The sequence below is a fragment of the Theropithecus gelada genome, chromosome 12 (assembly GCF_003255815.1).
Source record: "Theropithecus gelada isolate Dixy chromosome 12, Tgel_1.0, whole genome shotgun sequence".
Lineage (NCBI taxonomy): Eukaryota > Metazoa > Chordata > Mammalia > Primates > Cercopithecidae > Theropithecus > Theropithecus gelada.
The window spans coordinates 100,527,604-100,541,997 of record NC_037680.1 but is presented as its reverse complement, the minus strand read 5'-3'; the positions used below and the strand labels follow the sequence as shown (position 1 = coordinate 100,541,997).

General features: G+C 45.7%; 1 protein-coding gene across 2 annotated transcripts in view; it reads left to right on the top strand.

The window, feature by feature from the left end:
* The first annotated feature begins 744 nt into the window (after positions 1–744).
* AP1S3 (adaptor related protein complex 1 subunit sigma 3) overlaps positions 745–14,394 on the top strand; it is a 77,923-nt gene continuing 64,273 nt past the window's right edge. Inside the window, exon 1 of one of the 2 annotated variants that reach the window (XM_025404822.1) lies at positions 745–890. In XM_025404822.1, the coding sequence (XP_025260607.1) occupies positions 888–890 (3 nt within the window). In that variant the 5' untranslated portion in view covers positions 745–887. The remainder of the gene's footprint in view (positions 891–14,394) is intronic. The other variant, XM_025404823.1, reaches the window with a different exon arrangement.

The following is a 14,394-nucleotide window of genomic DNA, read 5'->3' as shown; positions in this document are numbered from 1 at the left end:
GCAGTTTGGGAGGCCGAGGCGGGTGGATCACCCTGAATGCAGGAGGCAGAGGTTGCAGGGAGCCGAGATTGCCCCACTGCACTCTAGAGTGGGCGACAGAGCAAGACTCCGTCTCTAAATAAACAAACAAATAAATAAATAAAGTCCTGCTTAAAATGATCTTTGCCCTTAAACTTCAGAGTTTACTTTTTAAAAAGTGAAATGGGGGCAGAAGGGGATAAGAAATCGCTTCTAGTTCCTTCTCTGCCAACTGCTCCCTCCCTAGGAGGCTCGGGATAAGACAGCCTCCGACACTTTTCTGCGAGTATATCGGAAGTATCTTTGTCAGGTCTGATGAACGTTTGTAGAAGGAATACAGGACACAATCGTGCGGCAGAATCGCGAAAGGTCCCCAGAGTTCTCCGCGCAGGGAGTTCCTAGCGGGCCACGAGCTCTCGCCTGCCCACCTGCTCCGAGCTGCGGGCTCTCGGGGTAGAGGCGCGCGCGCGCGCAGGTGCATTCTCCCCAGGTGCGGCCGCGCTGGGCGGGAGCAACTGCGGCCAAGGCGGGGGCGGGGAGGGGGTACAGAGGAGAGGCAGAAAGGAGGAAGGAGGAGGAGGAGAGGGGAGGAGGAAGGAGAAGGGAAGAAAGAAGATGAGGAGAAGGGAGAAGGGGGGGGAGCGGGGAGGAGTGCGCAGGGAGGAGGCAGCGGGGAGGAGCGCGCGGGGAGGAGGCAGCCGCGCTGGGAGGAGTCTGAAAACTTTCAGCGCGAGGGCATTGTGGGAAGCAGCCATGGTCTAAGCCGGGCGCCTCACCTGTCAGCCGCACCGGCTCTTGCGCTCGCCTCTCGCCTTCGCTTCTCCAGCGCTCCTTGCTCGCAAGGCGGGGGCGGCGGCCGCCCAGCCACCATGGTGAGTGCGGGGGAACCGCCGGCCCGGGTAGGCGATGGGGGCGCTCGCGCTCCGGGGAGGCACCTGGAGCGTCCGGGCCGGACGCGCGGCCGGGTCGGGGTGCGGGCCGAGTCCTGCCCGGTCCCCCGAACCGTGCGCCCAGGTGGACCCGCCGCCCGGGACGGTGCGGGCGCGCCAGGATCGCTTGCCCGGGATTTCTGAGGCAACGCGGCGCGGCGGCTCCATTCATTCATTCGATCCCGGTTGGCCGAGTACTTAGTCTGTGCCGGGCTCGGAGCTGGGCGCGGGGATGTCGCGGGGGACTAGGCGGAGCCCCTGCTCTCCAGGAAGCTTACCTTCTAGGAGGGGTATGCGGAGGGAGGGAAGCATGTAATATACAAGTAAAATGAAGAGAACTTCTATAGTAAGAAGCGCTCTGAAGTCTCAAATACAACCGGGTGGAGTGGCAACTTTTGATTTGGCAAAGCCTCTTCAAGGACATGACATTCTAGCTGCTGGAGGTCCTGGAGGGGCGCTACAGGTGGATTAGAGAGAGCAAAGCGGGGGGTGGGGGGAGAGAAGGCCTTGTTTGTGGCAGGAGAGGTGGGCATGTGCCAGGTGAAGCGGGTTCTTATAGGCCAAAATAAGGAGTTTGGTTTTGGTTCCAACTGAGTAGGGGAAACCTTGGGAACGTGTTAGCAAGAAAACTGACCTTACCCGTTGTGCACTTTTTTTTTTTTTTTTTTTTTTTTGAGACGGATCTCGCTGTGTCATCCAGGCTGAAGTGCAGTGATATGATCTCGGCTAACTGCAACCTCTGCCTCCTGGGTTCAAGCGATTCTCCTGCCTCAGCCTCCCGAGTAACTGGGATTACAGGTGCGCGCCAGCACACCCGGCTAATTTTTGTATTTTTAGTAGAGACAGGGGTTTCACCATGTTGGCCAGGCTGGTCTCGAACTCCTGACCTCAGGTGATCCGCCTGCCTCGGCCTCCCAAAGTGCTGTGATTACAGGCGTGAGCCACTGCACCCGGCCTTGTGTGCACTTTTAAGAGATCCCTTTGGCTGTGGTTGGAGAATGGACTGGGGTGTGTAAGGGCAGGGGATAGGGGGTCAGGATGGAAGCTGAGGCCAGCTGCAGCCCTGCTGGTGAGAGATCTGGTGAACTGCACTTGGGTGGAAGCGATAGCTCAGGCTCCTCTTGCTCTTGCCTGCTGTTTAGGGACAGCCTTTTGAGAGTGTGGTGGTCTGAAAGTCACTAGTCCCACTTCCCCAAGTGTGTGATCACTTCCCAAATCCACAGAAGGGAAGTGACCTGCACCCTGTGGGCCCACCGGAGGCAGGAGTGGGTGGGCCACGTGGGCTAAGAAAGTTGATTAACAAGGAGAGCTGAGCACCTGGCCAGCAAGACCACAGATGCTGGTTCCTGCTAAAGGTTTGGCTGCACACACTGGCGGCGTCATTTTTGTCTGTTGAGGGTTCCTTGTAAATACAGCGTGATGCAAAAACAATGCTGTAAATAATGGAGCAGCTTTCTTGGCTTGCTCAAGTTTCCCAAGGAACAAGGTGACAGATGCCCAGTCCACCAGGGTCATTTGCCTAACGGAGGCTGGAATAAGGCCCTGCCTTTCTGAGTCATCAAAGGCTGCTTTTGTGCTGAGGAATGGGCCAAGGTCTTGTCTCTGAGGAAAAGCTCCTCCTCTGGAAAATACCTATGGTGGAGTTTTATTTTTTCTTGCTGGTGTCATATGTATGATGAGTTGATCAGAAATGTGGGAAGTTTCTTCAGCTTTTCTACCAGATTTTGCCGAATGGGAAGCATTATTGTTATTATTGTTTTCTTTGAGATGGAGTCTTGGTCTGTCACCCAGGCTGGAGTGCAGTGGTGTGATCTTGGCTCCCTGCAACCTCCATCTCCCAAATTCAAGCATTTCTCCTGCCTCTGCCTCCTAAGTAGCTGGTATTACAGGCACCTGCCACCATGCCCGGCTAATTTTTGTATTTTTAGTAGAGACAGGGTTTTGCCATGTTGACCAGGCTGGTCTCAAACTCCTGACCTCGTGATCCACCTGCGTCGGCCTCCCAAAGTGCTGGCATTACAGGCATGAGCCACCACACCTGGTGGGGAAACATTAATATTATTGGGCATTTGTGATAAGCCAAGCAGGATGTCCTGGTCTTTATATTCATGATCTCATTCAATCCTTGCAACAAACAAACAAGGTTAAGTCTGTTATGCTCATTGCATTTTATCTGCTCTGAGCTATTCTAGCAGTATGGCTTTGGACAATTCCTTGACCTCTCTGTCTCAGTTTGCCCATTTGAAAAATGGAGATAATATCTCCTAACTCATAAGGCAGAGGTTCTGAAAGTATGGCCTGGGTACCCCCAGGAGTCCCCAAGACTTTTACTGGAGGTCTGCAAGGTCAAAACTATTTTCATAACAATACTAAGATATTCATTTTCCCATTTCATTCTCATCCTCAGAAGACTACAGTGAAAGTTTCTTGCAGCTACATAAGCTGAGATAGTATAACAGATTGAACACAGATGCAGATAGGAAAGTCCAACTGTCTTTGATAAGCCCAGATATTAAGGAGATTTGCAAAATTGTAAAACAATGCCATGCTTTTCACTATTTTTTTTTGTTTTGGAAAATATTGTTATTGGTCATAAATATGTTATTTATGTTTAATGTGTAATAGGTTTACTCTCTTTTTTTATTTTTATTTATTTGTTTTTGAGACAGGGTCTTTGTGTCACCCAAGCTGAGTGCAGTGGTATGATCACGGCTCACAGCAGCCTCAACTTCCTGGGCTCCAGCAACCCTCCTACCTCAGCTTCCTGAGTAGCTGGGACTATAGGCACATGCCACCATGCCCAGCTAATTTTTTATTTTTGAGACAAGGCTTGTTCTGTCACACAGAGTAGGGTGTAGTGGCATGAACATGGCTCACTGCAGCCTCAACCCACTGGGCTCAAGGCATCCTCCTACCTCAGCCTTCCATGTAACTGGGACCACAGGTGTGTGCCATCACACCCAGGTAGTTTTTTGATTTTTATATAAATTAGATCTTACTTTGTTGCCCGGGCTGGTCTTGAACTCCTGAACTCATGCAATCTTCCCATCTTGTCCTCCCAAAGTGCTGAGATTATAGGCATGAACAATTGGGTCCAGTGGAATTTTTTACTTTTTACAGAGAATGGAGCCTACCTATGTTGCCCAAGCTGTATTGTTTAAAAATATATTAATATCTATTTTTTTCATTTTAATTTCAAATACAATAAATATCAGTGGATATAACCTACATAAACAAAAAGGTCTTTGGGATTGGCAGGCGGATCACCTGAGGTTGGGAGTTTGAGACCAGCCTGACCAACATGGAGAAACCCTGTCTCTACTAAAAATACAAAATTAGCTGGGTGTGGTGGCTCATGCCTGTAATCCCAGCTACTTGGGAGGCTGAGGCAGGAGAATCGCCTGAACCTGGGAGGTGGAGGTTGCAGTAAGCCAAGATTGCACCATCACACTCCAGCCTGGGCAACAAGAGCAAAACTCCATCTCAAAAAAAAAAAAAAAAAAAAGAAAAGAAAAAAAAGGAGTGTAAAGGCATCCAAAAAGTTTCATAATCACTGTCCCAAAGTTTAACAGGTACCATAAGTGAATGGGTGTGAAGGTGCTTCAAGCACCTTTGCCGTTGTAAGTGCTCAGTAACCATCACCTCTTCTCTGTTATTACCTTCAAGTCATAAGAAAGAATTGGCAGCCCTCGCCCAGCAGCTCTGAGATCTTCGTTGAGGCTCACTGTGTAACTCACTGTCTTTCCTGGTGCTTCATTCCTGACTTTTGCTGACTCTTATGCTAGGAAACTGGTAGATGCTTACTGGCAGATCTAGGCACCTAGTGCTTTACACACAGAAAATGGTTCTTGATTCCACGGTGCCAGTGACCCTGGTTTCTGGCACAGAGATTTCATATCTGGTGTATTTTGGGACTGTATTTGTATCTGGATCACACTGTTTGAAGCAATTGTATATTTCTCCATCTAACCTTTTAGAAATCTCTACCTTGGAAAACTGTGTTAGGGCTACCATGTTTCAGGAATCCCACGGGCTGAGCCCAGGGTGCTTAAAAAGGCTTATGAGGCGGAATGTGTGTTGAATGGTTGGCAATGTTAACAGATGAAGGAGGATTATGTTGTTTATGTATATATTTATGTATTTATTTTGCCTTTAACAAAATAGGGGTATATAGGGTAACACTTGAAATGCTTTGGGGTACTTTTAACAAAACCACAAGTGGACTTTGATGTATGTAGTCCATGTGCTTCTGAAAAGTTGAGGTGATTCAAAACCATACTGTGAACAAAACAGTAGAGCCACCCATTGAAAGAAACTCAAATGGTGATCGCTTTGGGAACATGAATAATCATCTTTTTGTGCTGCAAATTCTGTTCTCATAATGTGTGTTATTTATGTAAAGTAGGATAGACTTATGCTAAAAAAAAAAATCAAGGTTTTTTTTTTTGGTGCATGATTTAAAATCTGACTTGAGAGAACTTACCAAACAGAACTGGAAAGCCATTTTTTATTCAGAATATATTTAAGTTTGAAATAGTAGGAGTACACCCTTCTCCCTCCGCAAAAAAAAAAAAAAAAAATTCCCTGTTCATTGTAGTCTCATGGAGCTGTGGAGGGTGAGGGTGACTTTTGCTGACTCCCAACTATGAACCTGTAGGTCCTGCCATGCCCCCTTCCCCTTCTATATCAATTTTATTGTCTGAGGCTTCAATGAATTGTAATAAGCATGTAATGATTTTGGCAGTTTAAGTTCCAGTTTGAGGGTGAAGTGATCTGTTACACTAATGAGTGCTTTCCTCCTTGGAAACTTGATCTAAGCTGCTGGCCAGTAGTTAGTGTAAGGTCGAGGGCTTTGGGATCCGGGGAGAAATGACCTTTGTGGTGTTCAGTTGTCCCAAGAGGGCTCACCTCTACTGGCCCTTCCCACAAGTCTCCTAAAAACACCAGTGAGACTTGTATTTACTCCTTACCAGGATTGTTACTTCTGAGTTTCTATCACTCGTTTTTTTTTTTTTTTTTGTGGTGAGTATTGTCAACTACTGATAACTTTTGTGTGGCATTTTGCCAACAACAGCTGTAAGGAAGCAGCACGCTGTGTATTTGCTGAACTGTGTTGCCAATGTCTCTGTCCTTTTGGGTCCCGTGAATTATTTCATTTTAAGACATAATGATAAAACCCTTTCCAACACACACACACACACACACACACACACACACACACATACGCGCACACACACGCACAAAACTCCTTAAATAATCCCCACAACAAGTACCCTTTTTTTTTTTTTGAGACAGAGTTTCACTCTGCTCACTCTGTTGCCCAGGCTGGAGTGCAGCGGTGCCATCTCTGCTCACTGCAAGCTCCGCCTCCCGGGTTCACACCATTCTTCTGCCTCAGCCTTCTGAGTAGCTGGGACTACAGGCTCCCGCCACCGCACGCCCGGCTAATTTTTTTGTATTTTTAATACAGACAGGGTTTCACCGTGTTAGCCAGGATGGTCTCGATCTCCTGACATGGTGATCCGCCCGCCTCGGCCTCCCAAAGTACTGGAATTACTGGCATGAGCCACCGTGCCCGGCTGACAGAATAAGTTCTTGATGTCTTCATGAATTGTTCTTTTGATATTGTTTTGTTGTTACAATAGCGAGTGGTTCTCCCAGAGACCTGAAACTTCACTGTGGTTCTGTGGTTCATTTCTTCCCTGGGGCCTGTCTTTGTCTCTCTCAGTCTCCCTTTCTGGTATACCTTGTTTTCCCCGATACTTTCCCTGTTTAACCTTTAGTGTCCAGGAAAACTCCCTTTAAACCTATGATACGAAAGCTCCCCCATAACCTGTGATATGAAAGAATGTACACAAATGTCAGAAACAAATGCCCCTAAATTCTCTCAGTGGCATATGAAACTATCCAGCCAGCACGCTGACTAAGGAAATGCATTTCTTGACCGGGCACGGTGGCTCATGCCTGACATCTTAACACTTTGGGAGGCCTGGGTGTGTGGACTGCTTGACTCTGGAAGTTTGAGACCAGCCCGGGCAGCATGGCAAAACTCCATCCCTACGAAAAATACAAAAAGTATTAGCTGGGTGTGGTAGTGCACCCATGTAGTCCCAGGGAGCCGTGATTGTGCCACTGTACTCCAGCCTGGGTGACAGAGTGAGATCCCAGGGTTAGAGGCTCATGCCAGCACTTTGGGAGACCGAGGAGGGAGGATTGCTTGAGCCCAGGAGTTTGAGACCAGTGAGACTCTGTCTCTATTAAAGCGAAAAAAAAAAAAATGTATTTCTTGTATCACTGCTAGTAATAAGGCAAGTTAAAAATTTTAACAGTGAAAAAGGGATACTGAAAATCATTCAAGTTAGAAATAGAATGCTATTGACCATCATGAGGAAACTGGCCTCTGCCAACACCCACTTCTAAAAACTTTCCTACAGGCATCACTGGGCTCTGAAAATCCTGCCTCTCAGTGGCTTCTGAAACTGCCTGGGGAAGAATATGATCCCTCATTAGTCTTTCAGTGTGATGGGGCATGAACCTAGAACATTCAGTTAAGAATAAGTGCACAAGAGATTCTGTATTTAATGTCCTTGTTGGATCTTCCCTAACAGGATTTTCTGGGCTGGTAAGAAATGATTGGTGTGGGTCGACGCTGAAATGCTGCGGGAGACTTCCTTCTACACTAGGTATATCAAAGATGACGAATGAAGGCATGGTTTGCAAACTGGGATGCCCATACCTTCTGTGTACTCATCCTTGTAGACAGGGGTTGTCAAGGGATAAACACGACTCATCCCTGGAGCATAGTTCAGAATGAGAATTTTTTTTTTTTTTGAGAGGGAGTCCCACTCTGTCACCCAGGCTGGAGTGCAGTGGTGTAATCTCGGCTCACTGCAACCTCTGCCTCCCGGGTTCAAGCAATTCTCCTGCCTCAGTCTCCTGAGTAGCTGGGACTACGGGTGCATGCTGACACGCCCGGCTAATTTTTGTACTTTTAGTAGAGATAGGGCTTCACCATGTTGGCCAGGCTGGTCTCGAACTCCTGACCTCAAGCGATCTGCCTGCCTCGGCCTCCCAAAGTGCTGGGATTATAGGTATGATCCATAGTGCCCAGTTGAGAAAATATTTTTCTATTAATATATTAATATATTTGGCTCCCAGATGCAAAATTCACGCACACAAACCCTAAGACATATATTGTTTATGGCTTGCTGCTTAGGCTACCCTCCTCGTCTCATGAGGCCACCTGCCTTTCCTGCTGTTACAGTTATTTGGATAGAAATTTGGAGAGAAAATTTACTGAAGCAGGGGGCAGTGAACTTTCTCCGTAAAAGGCCAGATGGTAAATATTTTAGACTTTGTGGACCCTACAGTCTTTCAGTATTCCTCAACTCTTCTGTTGTAAAGGGTAAGAGTTGTGTTTTTTTTTTTTTTTTTTGAGACGGAATCTCACTCTGTCACCCAGACTGGAGTACAGTGGTGTGATCTCAGCTCACTGCAACCTCTGCCTCCTAGGTTCAAGTGATACTCCTGCCTCAGTCTCCCAAATAGCTGGGATTACAGGTGCCCACCACCTCACCCGGCTAATTTTTAAATTTTTTTTTGAGACAGAGTTTTGCTCTTGTTGCCCAGGCTGGAGTGCAATGGCATGATCTCGGCTCATCACAACCTCCGCCTCCTGGGTTCAAGCGATTCTCCTGCCTCAGTTTCCCGAGTAGCTGGGATTACAGGCATGCACCACCACGCCAGGCTAATTTTGTATTTTTAGTAGAGACGAGGTTTCTCCATGTTGGTCAGGCTGGTCTTGAACTCCCGACCTCAGGTGATCCTCCCGCCTTGGCCTTCCAAGCTAATTTTTGTAGTTTTAGTAGAGACAGGGTTTTGCCATGTTGGCCAGGCTGGTCTTGAACTCCTGACCTCAGGTGATCCTCCCGCCTTGGCCTCCCAAAGTGTTGGGATTACAGACATGAGCCACTGTGCTTGGCTGGAGCTGTGTTTTAATAAAACTTTATTTACAACAACATGCGGAAGGCCAGATTTGGTCTGTAAGTCATGGCTTATTGACCTGTTTTCTAAGGCAGCTTCCACTAATTCATTCATGGGTATATTGGACAAATAATTTGGATGCCTGCCCCATGACAGGCAGGACTGACTACGTAATTTGCAGTGCCCAGAGCAAAATGAAAATGCAGGGTCCTGGCTGGACGCGGTGGCTCATGCCTGTAATCCCAGCACTTTGGGAGGCCAACGTGGGTGGATCACCAGGTCAGGAGTTCAAGATCAGCTTTGCCAAGATGGTGAAGCCCTGTCTCTACTAAAAATAAAAAAATGTAGCTGGGTGTAGTGGCAAACACCTGTAATCTCAGTTACAGGCTGAGGCAGGAGAATAGTTTGAACCTAGGAGGTAGAGGTTGCAGTGAGATGATCATGCCACTGCCCTCCAGCCTGGGTGACAAAGTGAGACTCTGTCTCAAAACAAAACAAAATTATGGACTGCAGATACTGGGGAGGTGGGGGAAGATAAGGGTTACAGTAATATCACATTTTTTTTTAAAAAACATGATTCAGAAGTCTGTGTAGAACTTTTTTCTTTTGTTGTGTAAACAAGTACTTACCTTCAGTTTCATTACTAAGAAGTCATGTCTTCAATTCTAAGCCCACTACATAAGAGAGTCCTGCCTTTCAAAGGCCATTCTGTCTCTGATAATCTAGTCTACATCAACCATTTTTGCAAAAACTATGGGGAGAGGGCAAGACTTGAATATACAATAAGGCAGGTTTGTCTCAGACGGATGCTTGAAGTTTGTTAGTGGTCAACTTTGAAAGGGTATGATGGATATACCATTGCTCGCCTCGTACAAAATTTTGCTTGTAACAGAAGTCATCTTTGTCAAGGTATAAAAGGCCCTGGGGATGGATTTTTAATGAGTGTTGAGTAGGAAGAAAATGAAAGTCCTTAATAACCATTAAGTGGTCATCACCATGCAGGGTGTTGAGTTTACCTTAGTAAGCATAGCCTCTTGAACAACGTTCAAAAAAAGCATCTCAAAATTAGCTGGGCGTGGTGGTGCTTGCCTGTATTCCCAGCTACTTGGGAGGCTGAGGTGGGAAGATTGCGCGAATCCAGAAGGCAGAGGTTGCAGTGAGCCGAGATGGTGCCCCTGCACTCCAGCCTGGGCAACAGAGTGAGACCCTGTCTTAAAACAAAACAAAAACAAAAACAAAAAACTCTTTGAAATATGAATAGAGTCCTAAGTTATTAATTTTGTTTTGTTTTGTTTTGAGATGGATTCTCTCTCTGTCACCCAGGCTGAAGTGCAGTGCTGCAATCTCTGCTCACTGCAACCCCTGCCTCCCAGGTTCAAGCGATTCTCATGCCTCAGCTTCTCAATTAGCTGGAATTACGGGCGCACACCACTATCCTCGGCTACTTTTTGTCTTTTTAGTAGAGACGGGGTTTCACCATGTTGGCCAGGCTGCTCTCGAACTCCTGACCTCAAGTGATACACCCCCGCTTGGCCTCCCAAAGTGTTGGGATTACAGGCGTAAGCCACCATGCCTGGCCCCAAGTTATTAATGTCTTATTCAACTTCAGAGTTGTACTGAAAATTTCCTGGAATTTCTGCCCCCTATTTCCAGTCTCTTTTTTCTCCTTGGATGACTTGAAACACAACACAGGACTAGTCTGCTTCTCAAAGGACTCCAGGAGAAATTCAATCAGCATATTTACTATAGGAAAAAATTAAACAACTGACAGGTGTTGTGGATATATTCAAAGTTGATTACTCTGTCAGGGAAAAATGATGAATGGAAAAATAATACTGTTTCAGGGTATTTCCCACCTGTTCATCTGTGTGTTCTTTTTTTTATAAGATGGAGTCTCGCTCTGACATCCAGGCTGGAGTGCAGTGGCACAATCTCGGCTCACTGCAACCTCTGGTCCTGGGTTCAAATTATTCTCCCACCTCAGCCTCCCTAGTAGCTGGGATTACAGGTGCCCGCCACCACGCCTGGCTAATTTTTGTATTTTGAGTAGAGATGGGGTTTCACCATGTTGGCCAGGCTGGTCTCAAACTCCTGACCTCAGGTGATCCACCTGCCTCAGCCTCCCAAAGTGCTGGGATGACAGGCCTGAGCCACCGTGGCCGGCAATCTTTGTGTTCTTAACTGCAGTGGTTATTACTAATAGGAAAAAACTCCACAAGTATAAGATCTATTTCTTGATTACAAGATACTTGTCGTGTTGTTGGGCAAAATTTTTTACATGCATAGCAAATCTAGAGTGGAAAATTAAGCTCTGAAGTATGTCGTTAAATTATATAATTACTGCAGGAATTCAGTGGGGAGGAGATGGGAGACAGGCCTGGGGCTGAGCCTGGAAGGGCGGGATGACCCCGCCTTCAGTTCTTCAGAAACCAGTGTGTGTATGAGTGTCTGGATATATGTGTGAGAGGGAAGGGATCAGTGAGCAGAATAAAGAAAGGGAATAATTATTAAGGAAATAGAAATGCTGGAGGAGAACTGGGTGAAGGTCGCCAATGAAGAACTGTTTTCTTTCTTTTTTTTTTTTTTAATTATTATTATTATACTTTAAGTTCTAGGGTACATGTGCATAACGTGCAGGTTTGTTACACATGTATACTTGTGCCATGTTGGTGTGCTGCACCCATCAACTTGTCAGCACCCATCAACTCGTCATTTACATCAGGTATAACTCCCAGTGCAATCCCTCCCCCCTTCCCCCTCCCTTGACACTCCCATCTCCACCCTTTCTCCCCAACTCTTCCCCTCCAGTTAACCCCACTAACGACTTATTTATCCAGTATTATTGGAGTGACATTTCCCACGTGTAAATTTTTCACATAACTAAAAAACAAACCTAAAAAAAAGTTAGAGTTAAAAAATTATTAATAACTTCCTTTTAGGCCAGTTGCAGTGGCTTACGCCTGCAATCGCAGCACTTTGGGAGGCCGAGACGGGTGGATGATTTGAGGTTGAGTCGAGACCAGCCTGGCCAAATGGTGAAACCCTATCTCTACTGAAAATATAGAAATGAGCCGCGCATGTGGCAAGCACCTGTAATCCCAGCCACTCGGGAGGCTGAGGCAGGAGAATCACTTGGACCTGGGAGGAGGAGGTTACAGTGAGCCGAGATCACGCCACTGCACTTCAGCCTGGGTGACAGAGCAAGATTCTAAAAAAAAACAAAACAAAACCAAAAAAACCCACCTGCCGTTTGCATTTGGGGAAATGAATCAAAAGTAGTTTGTGGCTTATCCAAAGTCAGGAGGTGCCTCAGCCACTCAACTGCATGGCTTAGGGGATGACCTTACCTTACCTTCTGCACAAGGTGTAATGCTGTTGAAACTGCAGGTCTGTTTAGGAGTCTCTGTGTATGTCTTTTGTCTCTGAGTGGATTATCTCATGTATCTTTCTTGGATATTTTTGTGTATCTTTAAAAAACCATCTATAGCTGGGCCCGGTGGCTCACATCTGTAATCCCTGCACTTTGGGAGTGTGAGGCAGGCTGATTGCGTGAGCCCAAAAGTTTGAGACCAGCCTGGGCAATATGGCAAAACCCCATCTTTACTGAAATAATACAGAAGTTAGCTGGGTGTCTGGGTGTGGTGGTGCAAGCCTGTAGTCCCAACTACTCAGGAGGCTGAGGTGGGGAGATCAATTGAGCCCTGGAAATTGAGGCTGCAGTGAGCCATGATCACACCACTGCACTCTAGTGCAAGATCCCATTTCAAAAAACAAACACACAAAAACAACGACAAACCATCTACCATCTCCCTCTACGCGCCTGTGTGTCTGCTCCCAGGCTCTCTTCCTCTGCCACTTTAATGTGTGCTTTGAGAAGGGAAGCTTATTTTTTAAACCTGTTTTTAAAAATGGACAAATAAAAATTGAATAAATTTACACTGTACAATAGGCTGTTTTGATATGCATACACATTGCAAAATGGTTAAATCAAGCTAATTAGCATATGTATGACTTCACCTATTTATAATTGTGTGTGTGATGAGAACACAGAAAATATACTCTTAGTCATTTTCAAGTATACAATACATTGTTATTAACTATAGTCACCATGTTGTACTATAGACTTCTTGAATTTACTCCTGTTGTCTAACTGAAAGTTTGTATCCTTCAACCAGTATCTCCCCAATTTCCTCTGTCCCCCCAGCCCCTGGTAACCACCGTTCTACTCTCTGCTTCTATGACTTCATCTTTCTTTGATTTCACATTTAAGTGTGATCATATGGTACTTTTTCTGTGCTTGGCTTATCTCACTTAACATAATGTCCTCCAGGTTCATCCATGTTCTCACAAATGACAGGGTTTTCTTCTGTCTAAAGGCCAAATACTATTCCATTGTGAATATATACCACAATTTCTTTATCCATCCATTGATGGACATTTAGGTTGATTCTACATCTTGGGCCATTGTGAAGAGTGAGGCAATGAACCTGGGATTGCAGATATCTCTTCCAAATGCTGATTTCGTATCCCTTGGGTATATACTCAGTAGTGCGATTGCTAGATCGTATGTGAGTTCTATTTTTAATTTTTTTGGGGGCCTTGATACTGTTTTCTATAATAGTTGTACTAATTTACATTCCCACCAACAGTGTACCAAGGTCTCTTCTCTCCAACCTTGCTAACACTTATTGTCTTTCATCTTTTTGATAGTAGCCTTTCTAACAGGTGTGAGATGGCTTTTCACTGTGGCTCTTAATTTGCATTTCCAGATGATTAGTGATGCTGAGCGTTTTTTTCCCCCATATACTGGTTGGCCATCTGTATATCTTTTTTTCAAGAACTGTCTATGTAGGTTCTTTGCCCTTTTTTTTTTTTTTCAGTTGGGTTTTTTTTTGTTGTTTTTTTTTTTTTGCTATGGAGTTGTTTGAGTTCCTTATGTATTTCGGACATTAACCCCTTACTGGATTTATGGATTGCAAATATTTTCTCCCATTCCATAGGTTGTGTCTTCACTCTGTTGGTTGTTTTCTCTGCTGTGCAGAAGCTTTTTAGTTTGATGTAATAGAGGAGTTTATTTTATTTTATTTTACTTTTATATTTATGTATGTATGTGTGTATGTATATATGTATGTATTCATTTATTTTTGAGATGGAGTTTCGCTCTTATTGCCCAGGCTAGACTGCAATGGCACGATCTCGGCTCACTGCAACCTCTGCCTCCCAGGTTCAAGCGATTCTCCTGCCTCAGCCTCCCGAGTAGCTGGGATTACAGGCATGCACCACCATGCCTGGCTAATTTTCTATTTTTAGTAAAGACAGGTTTCTCCATGTTGGTCAGGTTGGCCTTTAACTCCTGACCTTAGGTGATCCTGCCTCGGCTTCCCAAAGTGCTGGGATTATAGACATTAGCCACCGCGCCCGGCCTATTTTTATTTTTTTAAAGACAGGATCTTGTTATGTCACT